This window comes from Melospiza georgiana, chromosome 6 (assembly GCF_028018845.1).
Source record: "Melospiza georgiana isolate bMelGeo1 chromosome 6, bMelGeo1.pri, whole genome shotgun sequence".
NCBI lineage: Eukaryota > Metazoa > Chordata > Aves > Passeriformes > Passerellidae > Melospiza > Melospiza georgiana.
In genome coordinates, this window is record NC_080435.1 from 7822353 (window position 1) to 7848781 (window position 26429).

At 42.0% G+C, this 26429-nt stretch overlaps 1 protein-coding gene across 2 annotated transcripts; it reads right to left on the bottom strand.

Moving 5' to 3' along the window:
• Nucleotides 1-26429, bottom strand: C1QTNF4 (C1q and TNF related 4). Of its 2 annotated transcripts, none has more exons than XM_058026240.1 (2): nucleotides 26357-26429; nucleotides 1-1528 (listed from the first exon to the last, which is right to left on the bottom strand). In XM_058026240.1, exons 1-2 carry the CDS (start codon nucleotides 26412-26414, stop codon nucleotides 420-422), a joined length of 1167 nt encoding a protein of 388 aa, XP_057882223.1. In that variant the 5' UTR covers nucleotides 26415-26429; the 3' UTR covers nucleotides 1-419. The 2 variants fall into 2 exon arrangements, with proteins under 2 accessions (XP_057882223.1, XP_057882224.1); XM_058026241.1 differs by lacking the exon at nucleotides 26357-26429 and adding an exon at nucleotides 20415-20511.

Sequence of the window (26429 nt, forward strand, 5' to 3'; positions counted from 1 at the left end):
GAACATTCTCATATTTTGTATTTTTATTACATTCATTTTCATTACATTTATTCCCTCCCTGGATAAACAAGGAAAGCCACCACGCCCTTTGCTCTCTGGATGCTGGAGATCTTCAGTAACATGACTGCAGTAGTTCTCTGATCCTCAGCATCTCACTACAGTGCCCCCCCTGCCCCAAAACTACCTCATGCTTTATGTTAAATCAAACACCAACACGGGACACACAGCTACAACCTGAAAGGCCTCTCTATGGATGAATGGCACACACAGCAGTGGCCCTGCAGACAGGGCACAAGCGTGCAGCATAAGGAAAGCACTGGACACATGACAGCATGCTCAAAGTAGAGGATGATATTCAGAGAAGCTATACCCAAGTTCATGGCACCTTGGCTCTTCTTATGCTCCTTTCACATCTGCATTTAATTGTTTGACTCTTGAGGTGAGCTGGCACCTGGCAGCCACTTTGGCTGAGCCTCTGAATAGATGAGGAAGCCTGTGAAGGTGATGTACTTGCCGTGGTTGCTGTAGGCACCGTAGCCATCATGCTGATGGCTGTAGAGCCAAACGGTGTCCCCGTATTGCAGAGGCAGCATGATGCTCTGGCTCTGCATCTCCCGCCGCTTGGAGTGGTTGTCATCATAGATCATGGCCTGCACCTCATTGTGGTTCTTCATCAGCTTCACTGACATAGTCTTAAAGGGCATTTTGCCAATGGTGAAGGAGAAATAGTATGCACCAGGTATACGGCACGTGAAGATGCCAGTGGAGGCATTGAAATCTTTTCCAATATTCACGAACTCTGTATCAAATGTGATTGGCTCGTGCTGGGTTTGCTTCTCATCTGTCCCCAGGAGACTTTGTGAGCGGGCAACAGAAAACGCAGAGCGAGGGTCTTGTACCCTCTTTGGCTGGTCAGACAACACGCGTCGCTGTGAGGCTTCATTCTGCTCTCTGGGGAGCTGCTGAATTGTGTGAGGGTGTGGCCCGAGCTCTTGAGAGTCAAGAGCATTCTGGAAGAAGGCAGAAGTGTCTGGATAGATCAGGTAGCCATTGAAAGTTGTATAGGGCCCCACATTGCTGTAAAGAGCGTACTTGGGATCTCCGTGTAAACGCAGCCACACTGTGTCCCCGTAGTCAAGCTGCAGCATGGCACTCTGGCTGGCCACCTTGCGCTCCTTGCGGTGATGTTCATCATACACAATTACCTGCACCTCATTCTTGTTTCTCATCAGCATGACAGACAAGTTTTTCTTTGGGTATTTCCCAACGGTGAAGGAAAAGTAGTAGGCTCCTGGGATCCGGCAGCGGAACAGTCCAGTCTTGGGGTCAAAATCATTGCCAATATTCACATATACTTTGTCAAAGGTAATCACCATCTCAGAGCTTCCTTCCATGCTGCTGGTTCTGGCCACAGAGAAGGCAGAGCGAAATTCAGTACTGGTGTCTGCTGGGAAGCCATCTGTAGGAAGAAAAATCATGCAGCAAAGGAGGCCAAAGATGATCTGAACGTTCAGTGTCATCATTGTATCTGGAAGAAAAAAGAAACATATTTTAGCAGGAATAGCATTAATTTACAGCTCACAAATGAGTTGAAATCCAGACTTGAATATTGCTAAATAAACATGAAGATCCATGTCCAAATATTGAGAAATTTCCAGTGTGTTCTTTGAGCAGTGTATGGGACCACACCATAGTTCAGATCCCAGCACCACTTTTATATTTTCGTAGTGAGAGCTGGACCATTTTTAACCTGTTCTTGTGGAAAGAAAAAGCATCTTCTCCTTTGAAAGCCTGACTATCCTACAGCTTGACTGCAAAACACCATGTTGCTCACATTGCAGAGGGATCTCAGAGCCTGCTGGGGATTTGCCAGAGCTCCCTTTTGTTGTGCCTTTTTTTATTCATAAGACCAAGGATGAAACAAAGCCCTACACAAACCCTGTATTATACAATGGGGACACAGCTGGAGGGCAGGGAGAAGAGGACATATGCTCTAGAGATTCCCATGCAGATGCCATTGCCTCGCAGTGCAGTAGTTGTTTCACAGGATGTGGAAGCTGGAAGCCAAGTAAGCTGTTAGATCCCATTATTCCAACATGAGTCTGTGGAAAGTATAAAGAAATATGAAGAAGAAGGAATATTTAGGGAAGGAAGACAATGGAGAAAATTGCTCAAGTAATAAAAAAAAGAAGGAAAACAAAATGGTAAGTAAAAGGAAACTCTCCTAAAGTGTACAATTTCTGAGAGAGAACTGAAATACCAAAAATAGGGAAACAACTCCCTAAATGGATAACGGACTAGACATAAAAACTTCTTTGACCCCTATAAAAGTTAGGAGCTAATAGGATTTTCTGCTAAATTTTTTTTTTGGATTGAGGCCAAAAATTATCTATTAGTGCTTTCAGGCTGGAAACAAAACTGCCAGTCATTCCAGTGAGAAGCTTCTCTTTCTGTCACCTCTTGGTGCTTATTAAAATATCATTCAGGCTAGGAGGCAACTGCCTGGTTTGCAGTCTGCTCCATCTGTCACACCAAAACTGGTGCCTTGCCAGCCTGCAAACAATGAATTCACAGAGCAGCAGAACAGAAGCAAAACATGCAACTCATTGGTGGGGGAGGGTTGAAGACAAATTCTGCATTAAAAAGGATAAAGGGGTAAATATTTGAATCATCTGAGATGGCCTAGTAATAGAAGTAAAGCACACAGAATGAACACAGACTGTGAGGTGACAATGGGATCCTACTTGGCAAGATGTGATACCTAGAATCACTCACCAGAAGGAATTCAGCTCGAACCCTGCTCTCTCACACTTGAGAATAAAACTGAAATCTGAGGTGCAGCTTTAATACATAAGAACCCAAGAATAAATTAGATTCTCAATTACACGAAAATGGCACACTAGCAAAGACTAAAAGAAACATCTGTCCATGTCCCAGTTTTACCTTTGATCACTTCTCTCACAGACATCTGTAGCAGGGCTCTCAGCCTAAGCAGGCTTGTAAGTTTGTCAGTGAAGGGCTGAGCAAGGAGAGTTTGCTGTTCAGTGGAGCAAGGACGGGCTGCTGATCAGTGAAAACAGTGAGCAAGGATAACTGAGTGATAACACTGAGCAAGGATAACTCTGCTGTTCTTAGCGCTGAAGAATGCTGAGACCAGCTTGACCAAACTCCCACCCCCACCACAAGGACACGCAAGACTGAGGCTCCCTGATCAAGGCTGGGAGCAGCAAGGATGTGCAGGTCCTGATTTGGAAGTTGAAGAGAAGGAACTAAAAAGCTGCCAACACATTTTTCAGCAGAAAGCATATTTTGCTGAGTAAGCCTGAGAACACATAATCTTAAAAATGCCTGTTTTGAACGCATATTAAAGTCAATCACTTTATACTATAAAAGGCCAGTCTCACTTTAGCACAGCAAAGATTTCTAGCATACCTCCCTAAGGTGTGTGAAGATCCTTCCCTTCAGTGGGGACACTTCTCAAGGTTATTCCTTGAGGCTGAACGACACAGATTTTCCCAGTTGTTGGTGTAGGTAAGTAACATCAATCTCTGCTTAACAATTATTCTGCTACCTTGAATATAATCGCTTAATATAATTGCTTCAAAAACAGTGCACTAAATCACTAGTCATAGCAATCCATACTGTGCAGGAAATAATTCTGATTAAGTTTTTTTCCCTCTAATCATTATTGTAATAAATTAAAATAAATACATAATTTTATTTATAGAAATATATCTGGTTTGCCATCCTTAATTCTGCAGGATGAAGGTGCATAAAAGCTCAATTGAACCTGTGTAACTCTTTAGATATAAACCATTGACTAAGTCTGGGGCTGAGATTGTGTCCAGCTGTAGCTTGGTTCCTCTCTCAGAAAGGATTTAGAAAGGGAGTCCTTTCTGTACCTTGTGGCTTCTGTTCGTGAAGGGAGGGCTTCTCTAATAAACTTTATCTGAAGCTTCCATTCTGCCTGCGACATCTCAGAATGCTCCTCCATGCCCCTGAATTCAGAATGTTTTTCCTGACCTAGCCTGCTCCTTCAGGCCTCCACGGGCTGCAATGAAGGTTGCTGAGAGAGCTGTGTGATGTCAATTTGAGGCCACTCTCTATCATCTTTGAAAGGTGATGGGAGATCAGAGGAGGTCCCTGGTGACTGGAGATAGGCAAATGTGACACCCATACTCAGAAAGGACAAGTGACACTACCTGCAAAACTACAGGGTGGTCAACAAGTTAGGCCCTCACTTTGGTCCCTGGGAAAATCATGGAGTGTCCTTCTTAGAACATATTTTTAGTCAAAGGACATGCAATTTAGCCCACGTTATTTAATTGAGTATAGACTAATCAAACTGATTGCTGTCTTGTGGGAAGAGATCAGTGGATGTCACCTGCATTTTAGCAAGGCTTTTGTTTCAGTCTCCTAGAGCATTCCTCTGTCCAAATTTTGATGTTAGATAAGTGGACTACTTAATAAGTGAAAAACTGACTGGATTATCAGGCTTGAGAACTAGTGTTTAATGTTTAATTTCAGATGTTTCAATATTATTTATCAATGTCCTGAGAAGCAGAGAGAATGCCCACTGATCAGTCTGCAGATGACACCAAAACAGATGGTTGACCAACATACTTGGAGGTACAGCTGCTATTCAGAGGGACCCAGACAGACTGGTGGGATGGACTGAAAAGAAATTCAGTGATGATAAATGCAAAATACTGTACCTGGATGGACTAGCCTGTTTGCTGGTACAGATGGATGACTGGTTGGAATTCTGTCTGAAAAGGATCTGAAAAGGATCTAGGGCTTCAGGAGAACAGTAATTTGTACCTGAGATAGTGCTGTGCCCTGCAGGTACTAAAGACTTACAACACTCTGGGGTGCAGAACAGAACACTGCCAGGAACCACAGACTGTGATTATTCCTCTTCAGTTGGCACTTGAGTGATTCCAGAAGAGGGCAGCCAAGATGGTTGAGGTCTGAAGCACCTGCCCAACAAGGAGAGGCTGATTGAACTGGGCTTGTTTAGCATGGAAAAGAGAAAACTTTGGGGGGACCTAGTAGCAGCCTTTCACTGCCTTTAGTGGCTCCAGACAGTGCGAGGTACTGCACTGGTGAGCATGGTGGAAGAGTAACAGACAATGATCATTAAATCTGAAGGGGAAGAGTCAGACCAGATATAAGCAAAATAATTCCATGATGAGGCAACTAAGAATATAACAGTTTGCCCAAAGAGATTGCAAGATCTCCATCCTTGGAAGTTTACAAACAAGACTGGATTAAGCTGTGAGCAACCCAGTCTGCACTCAGTGTTGGCCCTGCTTTCAGCAGGAACTTGGACTAGAGACTTCCTAAGTCATGATTCCTGAGTCTGTAACTGAATCCCATAGCTACTACTCCTTGCATTTAAAATTCACTCCCTAATAACCCTAGCCATGGCACTTACATGGAATTAACCAGCTAACAGCAGGTCTAACAGACAGACTATTTTCCCTCCAGCAAATTGAAGCATATTCAATGAAACAATCCATACCTAAGTGTCACACATCTGCTTCCATGCTGTCTTTATTTTAGCTTACTTTGTAGTTTCTGTGTTCCTCAGGGAAATGGCTGTCTTTCTTTTCATGTCTGTACAGCATTTGGCTACTGCTGCCATTTAAACAATACCAGTAGACCCTAATATCTCACTAAGAACTAAATCCCAAACTGTCACACTTGTGAGCCCAGCAGCTGGTTCAGCAGTATTATTTTTGCAGAGTGCTACCTCCAGCATGGCAGGCTCATTCCAGCTTAGAATACCAAGCCCTAAAGGCAAACTTTTAAGGGCTATTAGATGCTCCAGATTCATACTCATTCATTGTTATTCCAGTGATCACCATGGTGTGGCTGCATGGAGAACCAAGATGACTGTGACATGGCTGTGTGCTCTTGAGACAACAAATGACAGGAAAGGATATGGCTTTTTAGCAACAAGCCTGCTTCTCTGAAATGCTGCCTGGGCTCCAGGCTTTGTTCAGCATATCCAGGAGTCAGGGGGGATACTGAAAGGACATCGCTGCTGGCCAAAAAAAGCACAGAAAGACAAAACAGACCAAGTTTAATAAAGTGTGTAGTGAATCTGACCTTATGAGCCTTCAAATGACCACTATCCTTGTTTCTATTTGAATTTCTATTGTTTCTATTTTAATTTCTCTGTAATAAGGTCCCTTATTAAACATTGGATAACTCAGTACAGTTGCAAAGACCCTCTGCTGCTGCCCCTTATTTATCAGCTCTTTCCAAAAGCAAGTAATTTAAATAAAGCAGTTAATTATGCTGTGCTTCCATTAGCAAGTTGTTTCCTTGACAGCTCCCACTCACCACTTTCAGCACTATTTAGGTTCTTTTAAAAATAATGTGGAAAGTATCTAATAACTGCCTCTCAAACTATACCAGTCTAAGAATAATTTGCCAATCATTAGGAAGACACATCCTGCTGAAGGGGTTCTATAAACAGAGGCAACTCGTGACAGCTTTTGGGCTTGAGTATTCTCATAGTAATTCTGAAAGATCAAGCTGCCAAAATGCCCCCAGAATTGTTTATGGTGCCCAAGTCTCTTTTACTGGTATAGTTTTCTTCTGGCAGAGAAGAGATAGCACCAGGGATGTGAAACTGGCTGCGGACACTGTGGCACCAGCCCTGAGTTCATGATGTGATCCAAGTTTTAAAACTGAAGAGTGAAATAAAATATCCAGACTAGAGATGGAAAATAGGTCTTCAGTATGTGGCAGCTGTGTTATTCTCATTACATTTACACACAAATCAGGGCCCTTGTCCCCTACCCTGCCATTCCTTAGTGTCCCAACACCACAGAAGCATGGAAGAAGCTAAGCAAACCCAACTGATAAGCTAGGTAGGCTACAGATTTTACTTTAGGCAGGAACAGCAGGAACAGCAGCACACAGAGAAGAAGTCAAGAAACTAATTTGGAATAGGAGGCACAAAACACATGATGCAGCTAAACAATTCTCAAAGACACTGGCATTAAATTAGTGACCTGAAAAGAAGGGGCTAAAGTGGTACTGACTCACTGACTCACATAGCAGAACAAGAGCTGCAAAACTTTCTTGAAAAGAAAGTCAGAATTCACCATTTGCACGACCCAGGAAATTTTAATAGCTTTGAGTTTGCTGGAGGTGATTTTTCTGTCCTGGAACAGAATCAATCCACCAGTGAAAAGACAATTAGTTTTACTCTTCTATTGAGACACGTGGATCTACAAAAGGACATTCAACAATAGAAAGGTCACCCCATTTCTACACTTGCAGGACAGACCTACTTGTGAAACCCACAAGGGTTTTCTTTTTATACCAAAATATTAATTATCCAGTTTCCCTAGTCCTACCTTATGCAAGAGTCCTTTAATTTCAGTGGGAGTTTTGCCAGGAATATCACTGAATAATGAGATATGAAACAAAATTGAAGCAGCACAATTGGCTCAGCTGTTACTAAAAGGTTTTTTTAAATCCTGTAAGCTGCAAGAGCAAAGCCATGTTCTCCCTAGCTCTCACCCTAATATTTAAGGACAGCTGCAAATATTTCAATTATTTGAATCAGTGAAAGCCTGTGTAATGAACATCTTTCTTGGACTATAGTTAGTGAGATTTCTTTTCCCAAGATACCACATACTGTCTGTTCCACTCATCCAACACAGATTAAGAGCATCAGATAATGATGCAAATGCTTCAGTTCTTCCAGCATCAAAGAGAAAATAATTGTAGCACATCCTCAAAAGCAAAATCTGTGTAAGAGTACATGAGTAACAAAATCAGTGATTCACTTAAGGCTCTGGCCTTTCTTGGCTTTTGGTGAATGTGATGGCACAACCCTGGGAGGTAAAACATTGTCTGAAGCATTCAGGATGTCTTTTAGAAAGTATATGTCATGCCTTGAATGACAGACATGTATGGCATTAATATAGAAAGTGCTTAATTTTAAATGTTTCCCTGAGTCAAGGGAGAGTTCTTTAACATAATAAACCATCTTCTGTGTACTCAAAAATCTGTGGAGAGGCAAAAATTATTTTCGAGTGCCTCAACTCCAGCCATACTCAGGAAAAGGAAATGGAGAGACTTTTTGGGCAGAAGCCACTACTGTTACCCTGCATTTCAGAATATGATGGAACTTGCTATTTCAACTGAAGTCCTAACAACTCTGGTTAAGCTAAAATGATATTATGTGAAATGATGTAAATTCACTGACCAAAATGAAAACATGATAGTTCTGACATTAGGATTTTTCTTCTTTAACATCATTTAAGAAAATTTGTCATATACATTTGAAGTACCAGGGTGATACACTGCATCTGCCTTTTTGGCTACCATTACATTTTAAAATATATTAATTTAGACAAAATGGTGTTTTAGTAGAGAAGATGGCTGAATAAATCCCAGGGGGGAGCAAGAAGTTATTCCAGCAAACTAAAGCTTTAAGATGTAATAATTTTTTACATGCTTTTCTAAATGAACACATTACACAAGTCCAACTCTCCACCACAAACACACTAGTCAAGAAAACAGGATTAAAACTTCAAAGCAAAGAAATGTACTCTAACACTGGACAGAAGTGGAAGAACAGAAAACACTGCTAGAACATTTGAGTTTAAACTGTAGTTCATAAAATGTGTTGAATTCTGTAAAGTTGTTTTCACATGCAGTTAAAGCAGCAGTGGATAAGCAATCATTGAAATTACACCAGCAATAAACAGTGAAAAACCTGGCCATTGATGGGAAGGAGTTCAGTGACAAACAGCTCCTGTGAAAGCAGAAGCCAGAGGAGACTGGAAACCACATCTTGAGAAAACCAAAAGTCTGCTGCTGTGCAGTGTTTTATTTAACACTACTACCTTTAGACATAAAACACTGAGACCATTTCAACAGTTGAAATTTTCACATGGATTCCACTACAATTACAGTAATACCAAAGTTAAACCATCTATTTTCTCAGCCCCAAACATAATTTCCTTTTTTAACCTGGTTTATGTGCTCATTTCTTTTTCTTGGTGTGCACAAGAGATGCTGAGACTGTGGAATAAGGTGATACTGGAGCATTTCATCTATCCAAGCAGGAATCATAGTGCTGCACCAGGAGGCAGATCACACTGGCATAAAGGATTAATAAAGAGTCTGGCCTGGAATATCAGGAGGTGTTTTGACAGGCAAAAGAAACTATCTGACTATTTATCAGTGAATACCATAAAGATCTCAGTTAAGAGAGTGAGAGAGGAAGGCCCCAAAGGCAGACTGCACACTGCAATCAAGTTCTAGAGAGAGAGGACTCAGAGGACTCAGAGGATGGAGTAGAGGGCAATTTCCTTGTTCTAGGGGGCTGGGCTAGAAGCCATGTAGCAGGAGGATTTTCCCACAAAAGTCCTGGGTGTTTTTGCCTGTGATGGTAAAACCATAAGAAGCAAAAGGACACTGCCAGAAACTCCACCTGCAGCAGACCTACTGGGATGACAGACACTTTATGAGAAAGAATGCTGAGTACAAGCAATTCAGGCTATTCCAATGTGAAATTAGTCTCTAAAAATGAACAAGAATTATTCACAGGGTTTTTATTTTAAACTTCTCAACCGGCTTAAGATACTTAAAATGAATGTCATGGATGTGGATATTAAAGATGTTTGCGTGAGTCCAGAGGAGGGCTACAAAGATAACCAGAGAGCTGGAGCACCTCTTCTATGAAGATTGGCTGAGAGAGTTGGATGTGTTCAGTTTAGAGAAGAGCTAGCCTCAGAGTGACCTTACTGCAGCCTTCCAGTACCTAAAGGGCTACAAGAAAGCAGACAGACTTGTCACGAGGGCATGTAGTGATAGGACAAGGGGGAATAGCTTTAAACTGAAAGAGGGTAGGTTTAGATTAGATATTTAGAAAAAAGATCTTTCCTGTGAAGGCTTTTAAGCACTGGAACAGGATGCCCAGAGATTTGTGGATGTCTCATCCCTGGAAGTGTTCAAGGCCAGGCTGGATGGGGCTTGGAGCAACCTGATCTAGTGTAAGGTGTCCCTGCCCATGATGGGGGGCGGGTTGGAACTGAATGATCTCCAGGGTCCCTTCCAACCCAAACCATTACACGATTCTATGAAATAAAATGGTTTGATTTAATCATCTGACAGAACTGGAATGAACAAGCAAGAGCCAGTTAGTAGCACAGCAGTGCTAAAGGAGAAGAGGAAGGCAATGACTATACAAATGAGAGACTCTTAAGAGACCATGAGGAAGAAAACTTAGAAGTGTTTACCAAATACTTTTCTAGGTTGGAGACAAAACTGGGAAGTTAAGTAAAATACAGATGGGTTCAGCATCCCAGACTACTGCTGTAATTTTTCTCTTTTAGTAAAAGTTTCTTAAGGAAAAAGAGAAATAATTTTCCCCAATAACACAAGAAGCATGGGGACTTTAAAGGGTTCATACAGAAAGAAAAACTGTTTGGACAGCCCCACTGATCACAAGCTTATTAAGGCTTTCCTGAAGTGGCAGGATAGTTCAAATCCTTGGGAACAGTAAAAAAAAAAAAATCTCTGCTTTAAACTCAATTGGGTAAACTGAGCTGTGAGTGACAAAGTGGAAACACTAGGTAGGCAGAATGACACTGGAATCAGTACTCTGGAATCAACTCAAATTCTAAAAACTTTATTCTTTCTGTTATTGTTATTCTTTCTTTATTGTTACACATCATAGCTCTTTCTAGCAGCCTTTCTACACTACCTCCTTCCAGTGAAGTAAGGTTTCACTGGAAACTCAGGCTCTCAGGAAAATATCCCCTCCCTCTGCTAAGAAATGAAAGTCCAGCAACAGTTCAGAGAACATCAGTAGGTGTTTACCTTATGTAAATACACCTACAGGATAGGCAGATATGTGACTTGTTTTGAACCACACTTTCCTCTATGGACCTAAGCACCAGTTTGCTTCAGTGCAGCTGAATTAATATTTTCATCCTCCACTCACGCTCACCAGAAGAGGAGGTTCCTGGGCTATTCTCAGAGTTAATGCTATATTTGTCCATTTTCTTTAAATCCTTAGTTGCAACAAATACTTAGAGACATTAAAGGTCATCAAGATGAGAGTAAATATTCCAGTTAAACACAGGCTGTACAGGCTTTCCTTCCTGTTCCCTGTTGCCTTCCACTTTCATTCACATTCCCAGTCATCCAGCAGCACACTATGGCACCATCAGCTGGGCAAATTCTTGCAGTGATTCTTTCATGTTCTTCTCTCATTTCCTCACTGAGAATGAAAACAACTGTTAATAGTAGGTTATTTGTCCAGGAACTAATATGAACTTGTGGGACCCATGCTCCACAAAGATGTAGCAAATAGGAAAGCAATTGACATTACAGGAATTTTGTGTTACACCTTCCTGTTGAAGAGTGTTGTCCTGGAAATTGTGGTGATATTACAAGAGATACTGGAACCTGTGGGTGCTCTCAAGGCTTGTTCATTGTCCTCTCTGTAATGATTTTTCGTCCTCAATTTTCCTTCTGTGAGTTTGTGCTCCTGCACTTTGTATCAGTGAATATCTGATTTTAATTTAATTGCAATGCAAGATCCTAATCAAACAAAACCAAGTTTTAGATTTTTCTTTTCTGTTTTCTTTTATAGCTGCATAGCCACACCTTCTCTCCCTTTCTCACTTCAGTGGGCAAATAATCATAATTTTTTTCCTGGAACTCTGCACCTGCAGAAGTTGCTTTCAAACCCTTCCCCCACTCACTGGAATGTTGTCCTCCAGTCATTTCTCTAAGACCTGCCACATCACCCACCTGAGTGAAAGCTAGAGGGAATATGCTGGTTCTTGCTGGTTAATCATCAAACCTCAAGTTAGGATAAACCTGTGGAGAGAAGCAGTGGACCCCTGTGGGAATTAATGGATAGCTGTGCCAGTTGGGATTACATGCCATGACAACAAAAATCATTTTTATTTCATCGTTGAGTCTGAATTCACTGTCTGCTATGAGCTGATTTAGCAGTCCAAAAATTTTCACAAGATGGATAAATCTGGTCTCCATCCTGACAACCTGCAGTTAACAGAAAACTGTCAGAAAGGATGAGATTAGTTTTACTTTGCTTGATAAATCATCTTCTAATGCTATGTTTTATACTGACTACTGTTTTCTGACAGTAGGCTTTGCAAATCTATCTGAAAAAACTCTCAATGTACTGGGGCAGTTTCCTACAGGAATGCTGCTTTCTTTGCAAGTTTTTTAGCGTGTCTTGACAGGTAAGTCAGGAAAACATACTGTCTTTTAACATCTGCCATCACACTCAGCCAAAAATCCACATTCATTTCTTTTCATGCCCTGCTGTTTCATTACTGTAAAGAAACTCAGAGACGCTGAATTGCACTGCAGTGCTGCTCTACATTGTCAACATGCAGCAACATCTCAATTTGGAAATTCACTGAGCTCTAGTTCAATGAGGAAGGTGATAAAAGGCATTAAGATCCACTTATCTTTCATCTCTGCACTGGCATTTCATTTCTGCATTTCTGCCCTTCCTCCTACTGGGTCAGGACACAGATCTGAATGAAAACTTTTGTGTGGGGAAAAAGGGGTGTCAGTCATAGTCCACATATGCTAATATTTTCTCTGGTCTCGTTCTCCAACTGTCCAACTGGATCATAGCATCATAGAATGATTTGGATTGCAAGAGAACTTAAAGATCATCTAGTTCCAACCCTCTGCCATGGGTAGGGACATATTCCACTAGACCAGAGTCCCATCCAACCTGGCCTTGAGCACTTCCAAGGCTGGACGTTCACAACCTCTCTGGGCAAACTGTTCCACTGCTTCATCACCCTCACAGGAAAGTATTTCTTCCTATTATCCACGATAATCCTGTTGCTTTTGCACACAGGGAATTGGTAGACAGATCAAGAAACAATAATTAAAGAATAATCACAGCCTGGGACTACCCCCATTTTTGTCACCAGACAGTTGAGACACCTTGAGACAGAGATTTCCCCTGGTATGGAACAGAAGTTCTTGATGAACACAGAAATTCTTCAATACATATAGTAACCTATAGTGACAATTAAATGTAGCAAACTAAATCATCAGGGTTAGTAATTGTCATGCTTATTAATACTGACACTTCACAATCAGCAAGGTGTAGTTCCCATTTTCTGTCTTACCTGCCAAATCCCTTGTGAGGAAGATCTATAGACAGCTGGAATCTGAGTTCTTTCAATTTTTTACCCATCTTACTAGCAATTATTTCTCAGAATGCTATAGCTGTTGCAAATTAGACAACCCAAAGCTGTGAATTGATATTTGATATCTTCAGGAAAACCACAGTTTCTGATTCCACTTTTAAAACATTTAGTATATTTTGGTCCAGTGATTTAATCAGCTTGTCATCTTTTTCAACAGGGAACTGTGAAGTTCCTCCCCAACACCCTGCATAAGTCAAGCTTTCACTTCACAAGTTTTTGAACCTGGACTTTTCTGTGACAATCTGACACAGAGGTGCTGCCGCCTACAAGACAGAATCGACGTCCCTGGATAGAGGGACAGAGAGAAGCATTCCTGAGCAATGCCCTCAATACACACACACCTTTACAATGTTTTTCCAGTATCTGCTTTCTAGCTTTATATTGCTTCCAGTATTTAAAAAGATCAGTCCTCTCATCATGGCAGCAGAAATGTTTGTGTGACTATTTCAGTAAGACTCTGTCTGCTCCGGGGAGCTGCTGGTAAAAGGCTTTGGCATTGCCCTCCAAAAGCACTGCTGGTCACTGCTGTTCACTCATCAGCTCCTCATTCACAGGGAGGAAGATCTCAGTGCCTGTCAAGTGCTCACAGATTCCAGGCTCATCTCCGTGACCAGCCAGGTTCCTCCCAGGCAAAATTGCCTTTGACAGCTTGAAGCTGATGCCTCTGATTTTGCTCACAGGAAAAGAATTTTGTTAAAATACTGAAATAACAACTGCATCAATGCATTGGCAGGTTTTACCTGACTTTTAGACTCTAGTTGGACATAATATAAAAAACATGAAGGATGTGGCTGCTCTGAACCTGGCTATGCAGATGCTTCATTTAAAGCAGGCTTGGATATCATTACTTTGCATTAAATACACAGCTCATACTGAAAGAAGGACCATTTGCAACAGCCTACACAATTTCCTTACAGCCACACTGAGAAATTCCAGACATGCACCCTAAATCCAAACATTCATATTCAGTTCATATTTCAAGACAGTGCTTCCTCTATTCAAATTCTTTCAGTCACCTACCTTCCTTGTAGGTACTTTTGTCTAACAGCTCTCCTTTTCAAGATAATTATCAACATTTTCCACCAGGAGAAACATTTACCATCTGCAGAACCCCCTCCAGCGTCTTCAGTATTTTTCTGCACAGTCTGTCTCAGATTTCCTCACAAGTTTCCTGGAGAATAACCCCTTCACTTTGTTGTCTCCTCTTAATAGTAAAAATAGGATTTTTTTACATTAGCTATATTTGCTTGATCTTCTTCCAGAACCACCTTGTTCCAAAGCTAAAGTTCCTTTAGCACTGGATCACAGCAGGCCTTCTTTTGGATACCCTTTCTGTCTCTCAAATAAAGACTGTTTCATACACTCATCTGAGAAGCAAAGACAGTAAAAGCAAGGATGGGAAGAGGAATAATGAAATAAACTCAGGCAAAGCAGTATAAGCTGATGTCAAGCACTACTCAGTCCTTGGGTGGAAGGGATATGAATTCACTTTGAAATATCTGGGGCATCAAGTGACTGGCTTTCTAAGCATATAATTATTTTTCCCAAGGTGTTCCAGCAGTAATGGAAGATGGGGGGAGGGGGAAAATCCATCACAGCTTATGTAGTGTCACAGTTTGTGCTCACGTATCCTAGACTAGACAAAAAATCAGGATTTCTATCAATTTATGGATAATTCCAGTGTAAGAGTCTTTAAATTACAAGAGATGATTATGCTAATATGTTCACGGAGCAACAGCTCCACAAAAACAGGCTACAAAAAGTGCAGCCTGGCTCTTCATTTTCTCCTTGTCTTGTTCATTCAACACAGATTCTTTCCAGCAGTTGCTTTGCAGTCTTTCAGTCCTAGAGAGTACCTATTTTCACAGAAAAAATTCCCTATTGCCTGCTTGCTATAAAAACACTTCCACTGCTCCCAGTAGTCTTTAGCTTCTCTAAGAGCTTTTCTTTTTGTCTGAGTGAAAAGGTCTAAAGCCTGAGGAGAGAGAAAAATCCCTGTCCCTTTAGAGGATTAAAATACTATTTGGTTGGTCAGAATGTGTTCTATTCAGGATCTTATGTGCAGCCCACCACTTCAGCATCCCCAAGTGTTGATCATTGCTCTCTTTTTTCTTTTTACCTGTCTCCTCACAGAGATCCAGGATTTTTCACCATGCACAGGGGACTGTCTGTTCCATTTATATGAAACAATATATGTTAAACCATGAGTATTACGAGACCTAGATTATCTCCCCGGATAAATGCCTAAAAATATAAATCATAGGACTATGATTTACTTTATTCCTATTCTGAATTCCATTATTTACTCCATTTTACCTCTAAAACCCATTTTTGGACTACAGCCTTTCATTCAAGGAATAAAATACTAGAAGAGTTTGTATTTTCAGTTCAGATAATTTTACTAACTGCTAATCCTGATTAATTTTTCTTCTTCCATAGCATTGTTTTCAGCATTCATAAACTGAATCAAGCATCTGCTCCTGGGAAATCAGAATGTTTCATTCCTTCCCCTTTCTTCTAAAAAGAGATACCTCTTCTAAGAGTCTTCTAGAAAGCTCTTACTCTTCTTTCAGGCTCTTTTCAGAAAGAGGTGATCTGTGGTCTTGGTGCTGTGCTAGATATGAGACAAATATCAGAACAGGGCCAGCAGACTTCTTTCATCTCATTCACAGGAAATGATCTACAAATGCTAGAAGAATGGTCTAGATGAGAACTTAAGACACTGAACAGTCCAAGGTGCTTTCCCATTATAGGATCACTAGCCTTATTTGATTCTTCACAGATGATTGTTTAACCTGTTCTTAAAATGTCTTCAGAACCTCCCTATATCAAATATCCAACTGTTTTTATTATCCTAGGTCCTAGAAAATTACTCTTGTAGTTTAAAATAATCTTACTTTCTGCTGCTTCTTGCTTTCTGCTCCATCCACCATGAAGAAAAGATCATTTCCTTCTCTATTTTTTATCTGAAGACTGTTATATTCCCCTGTCAAATTTCAGGTCTAAAAATTACAGTTATTTCAAATCATCTTGCAGGTCACATTTTTCTGACCTGTGATGAGTCCTACCACCCTCCTCTGGACTCCCTCTGATTGAATTGCACCTGTCTCAAAGTGCAAGAACCAACACTTTGCATGGCCCCCAAGCTGAGGCTTTGGCCTCAGAGCAAAAGGATTGCTTCATGTCTTCCAGACTTCCATTTCTTTTACATATCCTAGCAAGATGTTTGCCTTTATTTGCAACAGCGTGACATTGACTCATATTCAGCTTGTGATCTATCATAACATATTCTTTTCTGTGGAGTTGCAACCTAGTCATTTACTTCTGCCTTGTGCTTATTTTGTTGGTAATTTCTGCCTTATTGTAGTACCTTGTATTTATCCCTACTGAATTCAATTCAGGTCTTTTCCTAGAAGGTCTTCCAATTTATTGGAAAAATTCTGAATTCTAGTATTTTCCTCCTGCATATTTCAAGTGTCACAGTTTTATGTCCTGGAAAACGTGATATACCCACTCCTTATTTACCATCCAGGTCCTTTAAGCAAACACTGAATAAAAGCAGATCCAGGTCACCCCAATGCAGCTACTGTGTCAGTGTTGAGCAGCTTGTGGCCTCTCTGAAGGACTGGCACATATTAAAAGCCTACATATTATGAGCTCTGACTCTTCTGATATTTAAAGAAGATCTGCCTGTTCAGATAATCATGTTTACCCAGTTTATAGCCTCCTTTACCTGCTATGTTCTATGCCTCACCAAAACAAATATTTGCATTAATGTGCTAACAATAGTCAAGAATCTCAACTTTTACATTAAAAATACCCAAAACCCAAATGAAATCAAATCTCTCACTCTTGTTCTACGAATAGCCTTTAATATGTAAACTGAAGTCAATTCTGTCAGAACCCGCTGGAATACTGACAAAATAATTGGGAAAGATGTGACCATTTCTCTTCATAGATTTAGGAGTATGATAGAAATGCCCTAATTTATTACATTCACTGTAGTTACAACAGCAGCATACACTTCAAGGGCAGCACCAAGGCAGCTGGTTGATTTCAATGGACTGAACATTTCCTTTGCTTCTGCTCTTGACCAGTGACTGCAGGATCTTTTCCTCAGAGCTGAAACGCCAGCCACGACAGTCACGAGCAGGCACATCGCAGACAGTGAGCCTTTGTGTACATTGGAATAAAGATGATGTGGTATTCCTCCTGACAACAGAGGCTTAACTCTCTGGTCTAGCCCTGACTCTCGTTCCAGTAGTCATTACCACAGTGCCCCCAAATTCCTTAACCCAATATGGACAGTTTTCCCGGCACCATGGCTGCGGCCCCGGCACAGCAGAAAACATGCATGGTGAAAATTAACCAGCTGGAGGGTAAAGAGGGAGAAATAGGGCTTTGTAAATTTTCCCCGTTTCCCAGTGGGGCCCTAGTAATCAATTATTAGCCCCTGGAGTAGTCACTTACTGCTTGCTCTGTGATCATCTGATTCTGGCAGTGTTACCTCTGCTGGAAACCTCAGACCTTTGATTAGATTCAGCAGGAATTCCTCCTTTGTTCTCTAACCTGTCTGGAGGAAACATGCAACTAGAAAGAGGCTTTACAGGGACAAGAACCCAGGGGTAGACTTGGTATTCACAGACCACCAGCAGCACACAGCACTTGTGTAGTACTGGCTTATCTCATTTGAACACAAATTTCCTTATCTAGAAGAGGGTCAAAGCAAAAGGTACAGAAAAGCTGAAAGGAAAAATGAAGTTCTGACTTTACTTCTGATGGTCAACAGGATCCATACTAAATTTCTGAGTGCCAAACAAGAAGTAAGAGGCTTTTAATTTCTATTGGGTGAAAATCACAGCCAGTATTTCAAATATTATAAGATGAACTATCAAATTGCCAAGCCTTAATGTGTCTTCCAAGACAGTACAAAGAACCTCATCCCTATAGATTAGTCAGTAAACTGTAATTCAGTGAAACATTATTTTCTTTAACTAGGCACCTTGGAGTAGAATGCATGCTTCATACTTTGGTGATTTAAAAAGGTAGCTTCATGGATGAGTTCAGGAGTAAAACCCACCAAATCCTAACATCTGACCTCAGATGCTGATAACAAAACCCTGTTATTTTACTTCAGCATCTGTAAGACTATAGCAATTTTAAACCCTATTTTTTTTCTCTATTCTTTTGCCTGGAAGTCAATGCAGAGATTGACTCATTCTCTTGGAGGGAGATATTTCTCAGCTGAAAATATTATATTCTTAGAGGTACTCACCTCCTTAGAAATCTACTGTTACTACCAGTATCAGTTCATTTCAATGCTTTCTGCCTATAACTAACCATAAGAATGGGTGAAATTCTGGCACAATGACAGTGATCACTCAGAGGCTCACTGCCTGTCCATTTTCTGCTAGCACTGGCCTCTTTTTCTTTTAGTCTTTGTATTACAGGGTGCTCTGCTTATAGGTTGAACAGAAGGTTCAAACTATCTTGTCTCTTTACATCTCTGACATTTCATTTTTCTCTGTGTGCCCGTGTTCATCTAGGTTACCGGTTATTTTATACAAGTCTTCCAAGAGCTGGTGATGAACAGGCAGCCTTGCTGCTCTTCTGAAATACACCTTTTATTAAAATAGAGACTATAAAAGCTTATCGTGCACTACATGACCACAGGTCACAGGATAGTTATCCTGTTTTTTCACAAGTATAGCTGCTGCCAATGTGGGCCCACCCAGCCTTCTGTATTTGGAAAATATGAATAGTTCACAGTTTATGAATGGAGAGCACAGCACAATGGATAGACAATTACACAAGTAAAATACAAATAACAACAACATCACACCTAAAACATAAATAACAACAAACAGGGTTCTGAGTTTTGGCGCCAAATCTCAGGTTCCAATGCATTTTATTTCTGCATCTGTTTCTTCATCTACAAAATAGCAAATGTCTATAACATCAACAAATTGTCAGATTTAAACCAATTCTCTATCAAAGCCATAAGTTTTCCATTAATGGCAACCAAATGCCCTCTGAAGGCATTGCTTCTTTCAGATGGAAAATATCAAACTCATGTGCAGAGCCTAGTCCATGAACCATTCAGCACTTTGAATTACAGCTTTTTAGAGGGAAACAGAAGGAATGCACAGGGTAATGCTGCTCTATTGGGAATCCTCATTCTTCCTTGACATACCTCCTAGTGCTACAAACTAACCCTTAAAAATGGCTAGACAATGAAACAGCTGCCATATGCCAAGACAGGATTGCAGCCTCACTGGTGTGTTTCAAACTCTTGTTACACATCGTGTCCCTGGAGAAGAGAAACTGCAGAAGGTTGCAATAGCATCAGAATGAATAATTGAAGCTCGGCTCATTCAGAATGTGCATAAACGGAAGGGTCACAATGCTGCCTTCTAGTCAGGCAGCAGGGCAGAAACTCACCAGCATCTAATAGAAACATCATCTGGAGATACTGACCTACTTCTCTGGGAGGTCTTACAGAGTGGGTTGAGGAGACGACAGTGGGATGGCCAGGTACACAGAGGACTAAATTGTATTATCTAACATAAAATCGTACATTACAGACTCAGTTGTATATGCTACTCTTGAAAAGACCCTCGGGACTTTGTTCCACCAAGAAACCAGAGATCCATGCAGGAATACTGCTATTTCTCACCTGAGAAACTGTCCCTGTGGGAATTTGCCAGGATGCTCTTCCCAATGGCGGGTCCCTAGGAGGTTTTCCTACCTCGTCTCCATGACAAGTGGGGCCAAAATCTTATACCCTTTCCCACATAAACTCTACAGCCATTTCATATTGGGGATGCTAGGTGTGAGGGAGGGTAACTCGTGCATTTCCCGCTATTGTCCAGCCGCTCGGTGGGAACGGAGGGAGCGCAGCCCGCCCGCGCCCTGCCCGCCGCCCCGAGGGCCGGGACCCCGCAGGGTGTCCCGAGCGCACCCCCCTTCTCCAGGACCGCGGCGGCCGCAGCCAGAGCCCCGACGGTCCCTCCGCTCCGCACCGGCGGCCGCCCCTGGGGAGCCGCCGGGGCCAGGCCCGCCCGCGGCCCCGCTCCCATCGCCCCTGTCCGAGCGGGGGATCCCCTCTCCACGCCCGGCCTGCAGGTGCAGCCGGCCCCGGCGGCGGCGGCTCCCCCGGCACGGTACCTGCTGCGCCCCGCGGCGGCGGCTCCGCGGCGTTGGGTCCGAGCGCGGTGCGGAGCGCGGTGCGGAGCGGGGCCGCGGCGCTGCCTGCGCACTGACAGCTCGGGAGCCGCGGCGGCGGCGGGGGCCGGGGCTGGGAGGGGGGCTCGGGCACCCGGGGCTCCGGCGCCGAATCAGTGACGGGAGGAGGGCCCGGGGGCGGGCGGGAGCGGGGAAGGGGAGGGGGCGGCGGGGCTCGGGGCTCGGAGCCCCCGTCAGCGCCGCAGCCCGGGCGGCCTCCGGGAGGCGCCGGCGCCCGCGGGCGCTGCGGGCCGGGGCTGCGTGCGAGCGCCGCACGGTCAGGGGTGACCGAGGATGCGGCGCCGTGACACGGCCGGGCCGGGCGCCCCGCTGCCTTCCCGGGAGGAGAGGGCGCTGGGGGACGGGCGCCGCGGGACGATGCCCTCCATTCAGCACAGCGGCGGCTGAGCCCGGCGGGCGAGCTCACCGCCCGGGGCACGGCGCAGCGGCCAGACCGCGTGGGGCGGCAGCGCAGCGCCCTCCAGTCCCGGGCTGAGCCACCCGGGACGGGGATCCCACCCCGGCCGTGCTCGGCCAGGCCGATCGGGGAGAGGAAACAGCCTTAGCTAGACCAAAGGATGTGACTGGGGGAAGCGACAGGCTTTTGGCTAGCCAAGATCATGTTCATGTCTGACCCCTTCTGCTCTGGAGATCTCTGTGAGTCCCAAAGCATGTCTATAGACCAGCTGTGTTATTTGGTTTATCAAAAGCTTGTATCTCTCTTTAGAAAGCTTGGCTTGCCTTAGATCATCACCTAACAACAAGAAGGCTACTACTTGTTCCTTTGAAGGCTGGCACTGATTTTTGCTGACAGCAAAATAGTAGGCTTTTCACATTCCTGATCTGAGTTGAAGAGCAAATTTGGGGTTTTGTAAAGCATGTTTATTATCAAACCTGTAAAATCTAATGTTGACTTCCAAAAAGAAGATTTAAAGATGTGAATGTTTAAAAAACGTTCTGGCTCTCCAACACTAAAGGTCTTTTACCCTTCAACACCCACTTGCTACGGGAGGAATTTAAATGCCAGTGTACTCACTCAGAATACCGATGGGGCACCTGGTAATGTTTCCCCTTGTGCATTGTCCAGCCATTGTTGCCCTGTGCTGGCATGCTCTGCTATCCAATCTCCATCGCCACTTACCCTCTTGTGGCACCAGGACTTTCTCCTGCTGCAGCAACAAACACGTTTGAATCAGTTTTCACATAAGACACGTACCAGTCACAAGGCTGACTCTTACAACAGACAGAGAATGGGAAAAAAAAAAAAAAGGAAAACAAAAAGCTTTCTTCTGAGATTCTGAGAGGAAGAGGACTGACAGATGGAATGACCAGAAAGTAATTTACTCTTTGGGGCGAGGATGCAATTTATGGCATAACAAGAACTTCCTACTGCTTGTCTAACACAGTGTGCATATCATATTAAATACCTGCCACCCTGCAAATCATCCCTGTCTCTGTACCACCAGGTGCTGCATTGTCCCCATGTTATATCTTTTTCCTTCCTTCATACAGAGCAAAACAAAGGTGTTGATGACAGGCAGAATGAGACATGAGAGAGTTAGAGACTAACCCTCATGCGGGTCTGGTAACAGCTGTCAGCTGAGCAGAGTATATCCTGGACGGGCTGACATCCAGCTGGTACTGCTGGCTAAACAGATTTTGTGCTCTCTTAACAGCTTCTTTACACATTTCAAAGGACAGATTACTCAACACTCAGTTCACTGCTTTTGGAGGAATGAATGGACCACTGACTCCCAGGATATGAGAATGTTCATCTTGGACATAAACTAGACAAATGTATTCCTTTTAATCATCTAGCAATGATAGCAGTGATGAGTAATTATCAACAGTATGATAAACTATCCTTCTAAATATCTATGTTACCACAGGGGTCAAAGTGATGGAGTACAAAGATACTGCAGTATTATAATATAGATGTATATTTTGCATTATCGTGTGTAGTCCAGATGAGCTGTGCTCTGTTCTGCCTCTGCCAGACAGATTTTCTCTCTCCTTGGGGCAATGCTAGTACATGCCTCCTGTGCCCCAGCTGAGGAGAGGCAGAGGGCTGAGAAGACAACTGTGCTTCCATCCAGCAGCAGCTAGTGGATTTACTATATCTCCTTAGAAAAGTGCTAAAACAGAGCAGAGCTGCCTCATCTGTGGGTTCCCAGGAAAGAGGCAGGAGAAGTTGGTTTTGTGGGGGGAAAGGAATACACTTCCCAAAACCAGAGAGCAGAAAAAGAGCTTCTAGTCCCACCTCATACTGTTGCCTTCACTGCAGCTGATAGTCCTCCCCACAAGGACATGAAGACCCGTGGGTGCATTGGAATGCCTTTTCCATGTCAGTATTCTGAAAATCCTCATGGCATAACTCATTAATAAATGGCAGCCTTGAAAGTATAAGAATCAGTGTTATAAAGTTCAAGACTGTGAAAGAAGATGCTTGTATTTTTAAAAAATGAAACTGATTTCAGTCACTTGTACTCATTCACTCCTGTTTCACACATTCACTCATAGTCACAAGCGCCAAGATATGTGTGTGTGAGGGCTGTTCATGGCTCTGTGTATGGGTGTGTGTGACACAGAGGACAGGGGACAGAAGCTCCTGAGTCCTTGGGATGCCTTTTAGGTTTGTTTTCATCAGGCATAAGAAACTACAGTCTGGACAAACAATTTTATGATCCCTGTGAGTCAAGATGTCATGGCATGACTATGACCTCAGTTTTGCATTTTTCTTAGGCAAGGCTGTTGCCCATCAGCTTTGTTTTCCCATTCTGGGTATCTTTATTGCTGCCTTCCTGTTGAGAGAAAAGGGATGGGCCATCTTTGATGTGACTGTATCAGAGCCCAGACCTTCTGGTGTTGATGTATGCATATTCCTTATTACCTGCTTTATTGTTTGCTTGTACCCTTGTTAAAAAATATGGGCCATATTTTAAAGCTTTGATCTTTATTGTATCACTATAAAGATACAAAATATCAGAGTAAGTAGTAATTCAAACAAGCCTAAGGATTAAAAAGAATACCTCAAGAATATGTAAAGACTCACTAATATGTAAACCAACTTATAGTGGGACAGTGTAAGGCAAAAAAGAAATAAACCTAGGTGGTCCATGTGTCAGAAATCCTGCATTAGGATGCTGCTGTTTACTTATTTATTACAAACCTGGAAATGGAATGATCAGGTCTTAGCAGATGTTATCACTTGACTTACAGTGGAGTCTCTCAACAGCAAAGGACATAATTAATGACTATCATGGGTGAATAACTAAAATGCTTTTTTTGAGACCCCACCTGCAAATACTGCTCTTGGAATTGAAGGGATTTGGTGAGCTTTGTTTTGGTTTGTTTCTTTTCATGGTCTGGGTTTCTATGATTCTGAATAGCCTACTTAAGAGAGATATGTGTACCATTTCCCTTAGAAGAATTTAAAGCTTAAGCCTTGAGGGTCATTGATCATATCAGGTGTCTGGAGTGTGTTGTAATGGCAGAAAACAAAGTGTAGAGAAATCTTGTGTTGAAATTTGGAGTATCCCCATCTGGAAAGGTAGATCAGAGGGCAGCTATGATCACGTCTCTAGAGGAGCAGTTCTGTGCCATGTGTGTGAATGAGGAAGGAACAACAGCTCTGGTCAGTGCTGGGTTTCCCTTTTCTTGCCAGCTGAAAGAGATGCTGGGTGCATGTGGTGCATGCCAGCAGAAATGCAGCCTAAGTTATGTTCATGTGATTGAAGGGCAGTTCTGTGTACAGTGAGAGAAGATTAATATTTCTTGAAAGATTACTTTGGGAGGCACTGGCAGGGACCACAGAGAAAACAGCTCCAGGAGAATGTAGAAAACCTTTGTGACTGACTGGAAAAAATATCTGGTAGACAATCAACTTACTGAATAGGTGTTAGACTCCCAGCAAGACACCTACTGAGGAGCTTGTCTGGCAATATGTAACAGAAAAATTCAGGAGATATCTGATCGACGTTCTTGCAAGAAGGTGAACAATAGCTGCTGGTGACTCCATTAAAAAAAAAAAAAGGACAGATGAAACCAACAGCACAGTGATAACAAGGCAGAATGCTGCAATTTTGATGCACATGACAGATAGAAATGCTGATCTTTCCACCAGAGAAGCAGCCAGGCACACAAAAAATTGACAACAAAAGAATGTAGAAAAATATATTTTGAATTCAGTGCATGGAACATAATAAGGTGTCAAATAATTTAGAGAAATATTTCACTTGTTTGTCTCCTAGATCCTGAGAAGAAAAATAATAAAATACAATTCTTGATGATAAAGAGAATTTTGATATAACCCACAACATAGGAATTGCAGAATGTTTATGGTTCACATAACCTCTGTGGGAAGGTAGGTGTGGTATAATTTCATGAAACTTAAAGTCCTGACAAGCATTTCACAATGACCAAATATGAAAAGAATGTCAAAATTCTCCTGGAAGAAACAAAGTATTTTCCTTTATGTTTGAGGAATCTGACATATGTCAGAGAGATGTACAACTCTGAATTCCACTGGGACACCTGCAGACACTTATACAGATCTTGTATAAACTCAACAAGAGATCACCTGACACCACAATCAAATCTATCTCATCCAGTTAGGAGAAACAAGCAAGAAAGCAAACAGACAAAAAGAAACCCAAACGAAAATCACTTTAAAACAGTTTGCCTAACGACAAGTTAGTTCCTATCCAACCACCAAAGAAGAAAACCATTTTTACAGGTATGGGCTTTCCCCTTTCCTCATGCAGTCTTTGTCCTTTTCCTTACAAATATTCTGGAAAATTTATTCCTTTCACATATCACTAGAATACAAGTTAAATATCATAACCAAGACCTTAATGTCTATATTCAATAATACTGACCCAGAATCAGCTTCTAAAGATGAGGATCAGTTAGCATATGCAAGCAGGAAACCTTAACAATACCATTGTAGTTGGATCTATTCAGAATCCCAAATAAATCCCTAGAATTTGTAGATGGTAGCTACATAAGCAGAGAAGCAATTATTTCCTTAATATGTAAATACTTTAACTAAATGGTATCCACTGACAGCTAATTCAAAGGTTTTTTAGTGATAATAAAATTTGCCTATTAAAACTGATTTTTTTTTTTTACAAAACTATCTTTCATATCCAAATGAGGACAATATAATTCTCTGTTTTAGGCTAATAATAAAACCATTTTGAAATATTTCTTTCCACAGTGTGTACCTATATCTATGTATCTCTGATTTTGCTCCATGTCCCTTGAATTAAATTCTGAATTATGTGAGCATTTACCCACAACAGCTAAAATTACTTTTCATCTCTGAGCTGTCTTTCTAAAAATCTGAATATTAAACCCTCATCTTCACTCTAAGAGACTAATCAGAATATGTGTCAAAGAAGCTGAGAAAAATCTTTACAGGGTTGATCAATCTTTTCAGTAACTAAGTTCTTCAATGTTTCAATTTGAAAATCTGCATTTTCTCAGAAATCCAACATATTCCTCATTTCTATGTGTGTCTGAGTTTTCACATTTTTAAAATTCTGTAAATTGACACATTTTTATTACTATCAGCTCTCCTTCAGGCATCCTTGGGATTTAAGAACTCTCCTTATTAGTTGAAATTATAGAACAAACACGTTGCCAAGCTATTTTTACCAATAACAACATGCCTGGAAATTGTGAACCTCTGTGAATATAACTGAACAAATGTAAACAGCAGTGGTCTGAGCAGTAACCTCCAACCTTTTACATTTTTTCTTGCCCCTCAATTGCGTTGTTAAATATTTCTGAATGAGTACATAGACTGCCATGTGGTAAATCCACATTAGGAAATGGATACATCTGAAAAATTGTCAAAGAAGAAAAGAAATGCAATTCATCACCTGGATGAGGTTCCTGGTTCTGTTCATTGCGCGTTTCCACAAATGATTGCCCTGGCATCTGTTAGAAATTGGA

Excerpts from the sequence above, each read along its gene's own strand:
- C1QTNF4 (XM_058026240.1), bottom strand. The coding sequence starts at position 26,414 with ATGCCAGGGCAATCATTTGTGGAAACGCGCAATGAACAGAACCAGGAA. Across the intron at positions 1,529-26,356 it reads GAACCAGGAACCTCATCCAG|ATACAATGATGACACTGAAC; the intron begins GTGATGAATTGC and ends TTTTTCTTCCAG.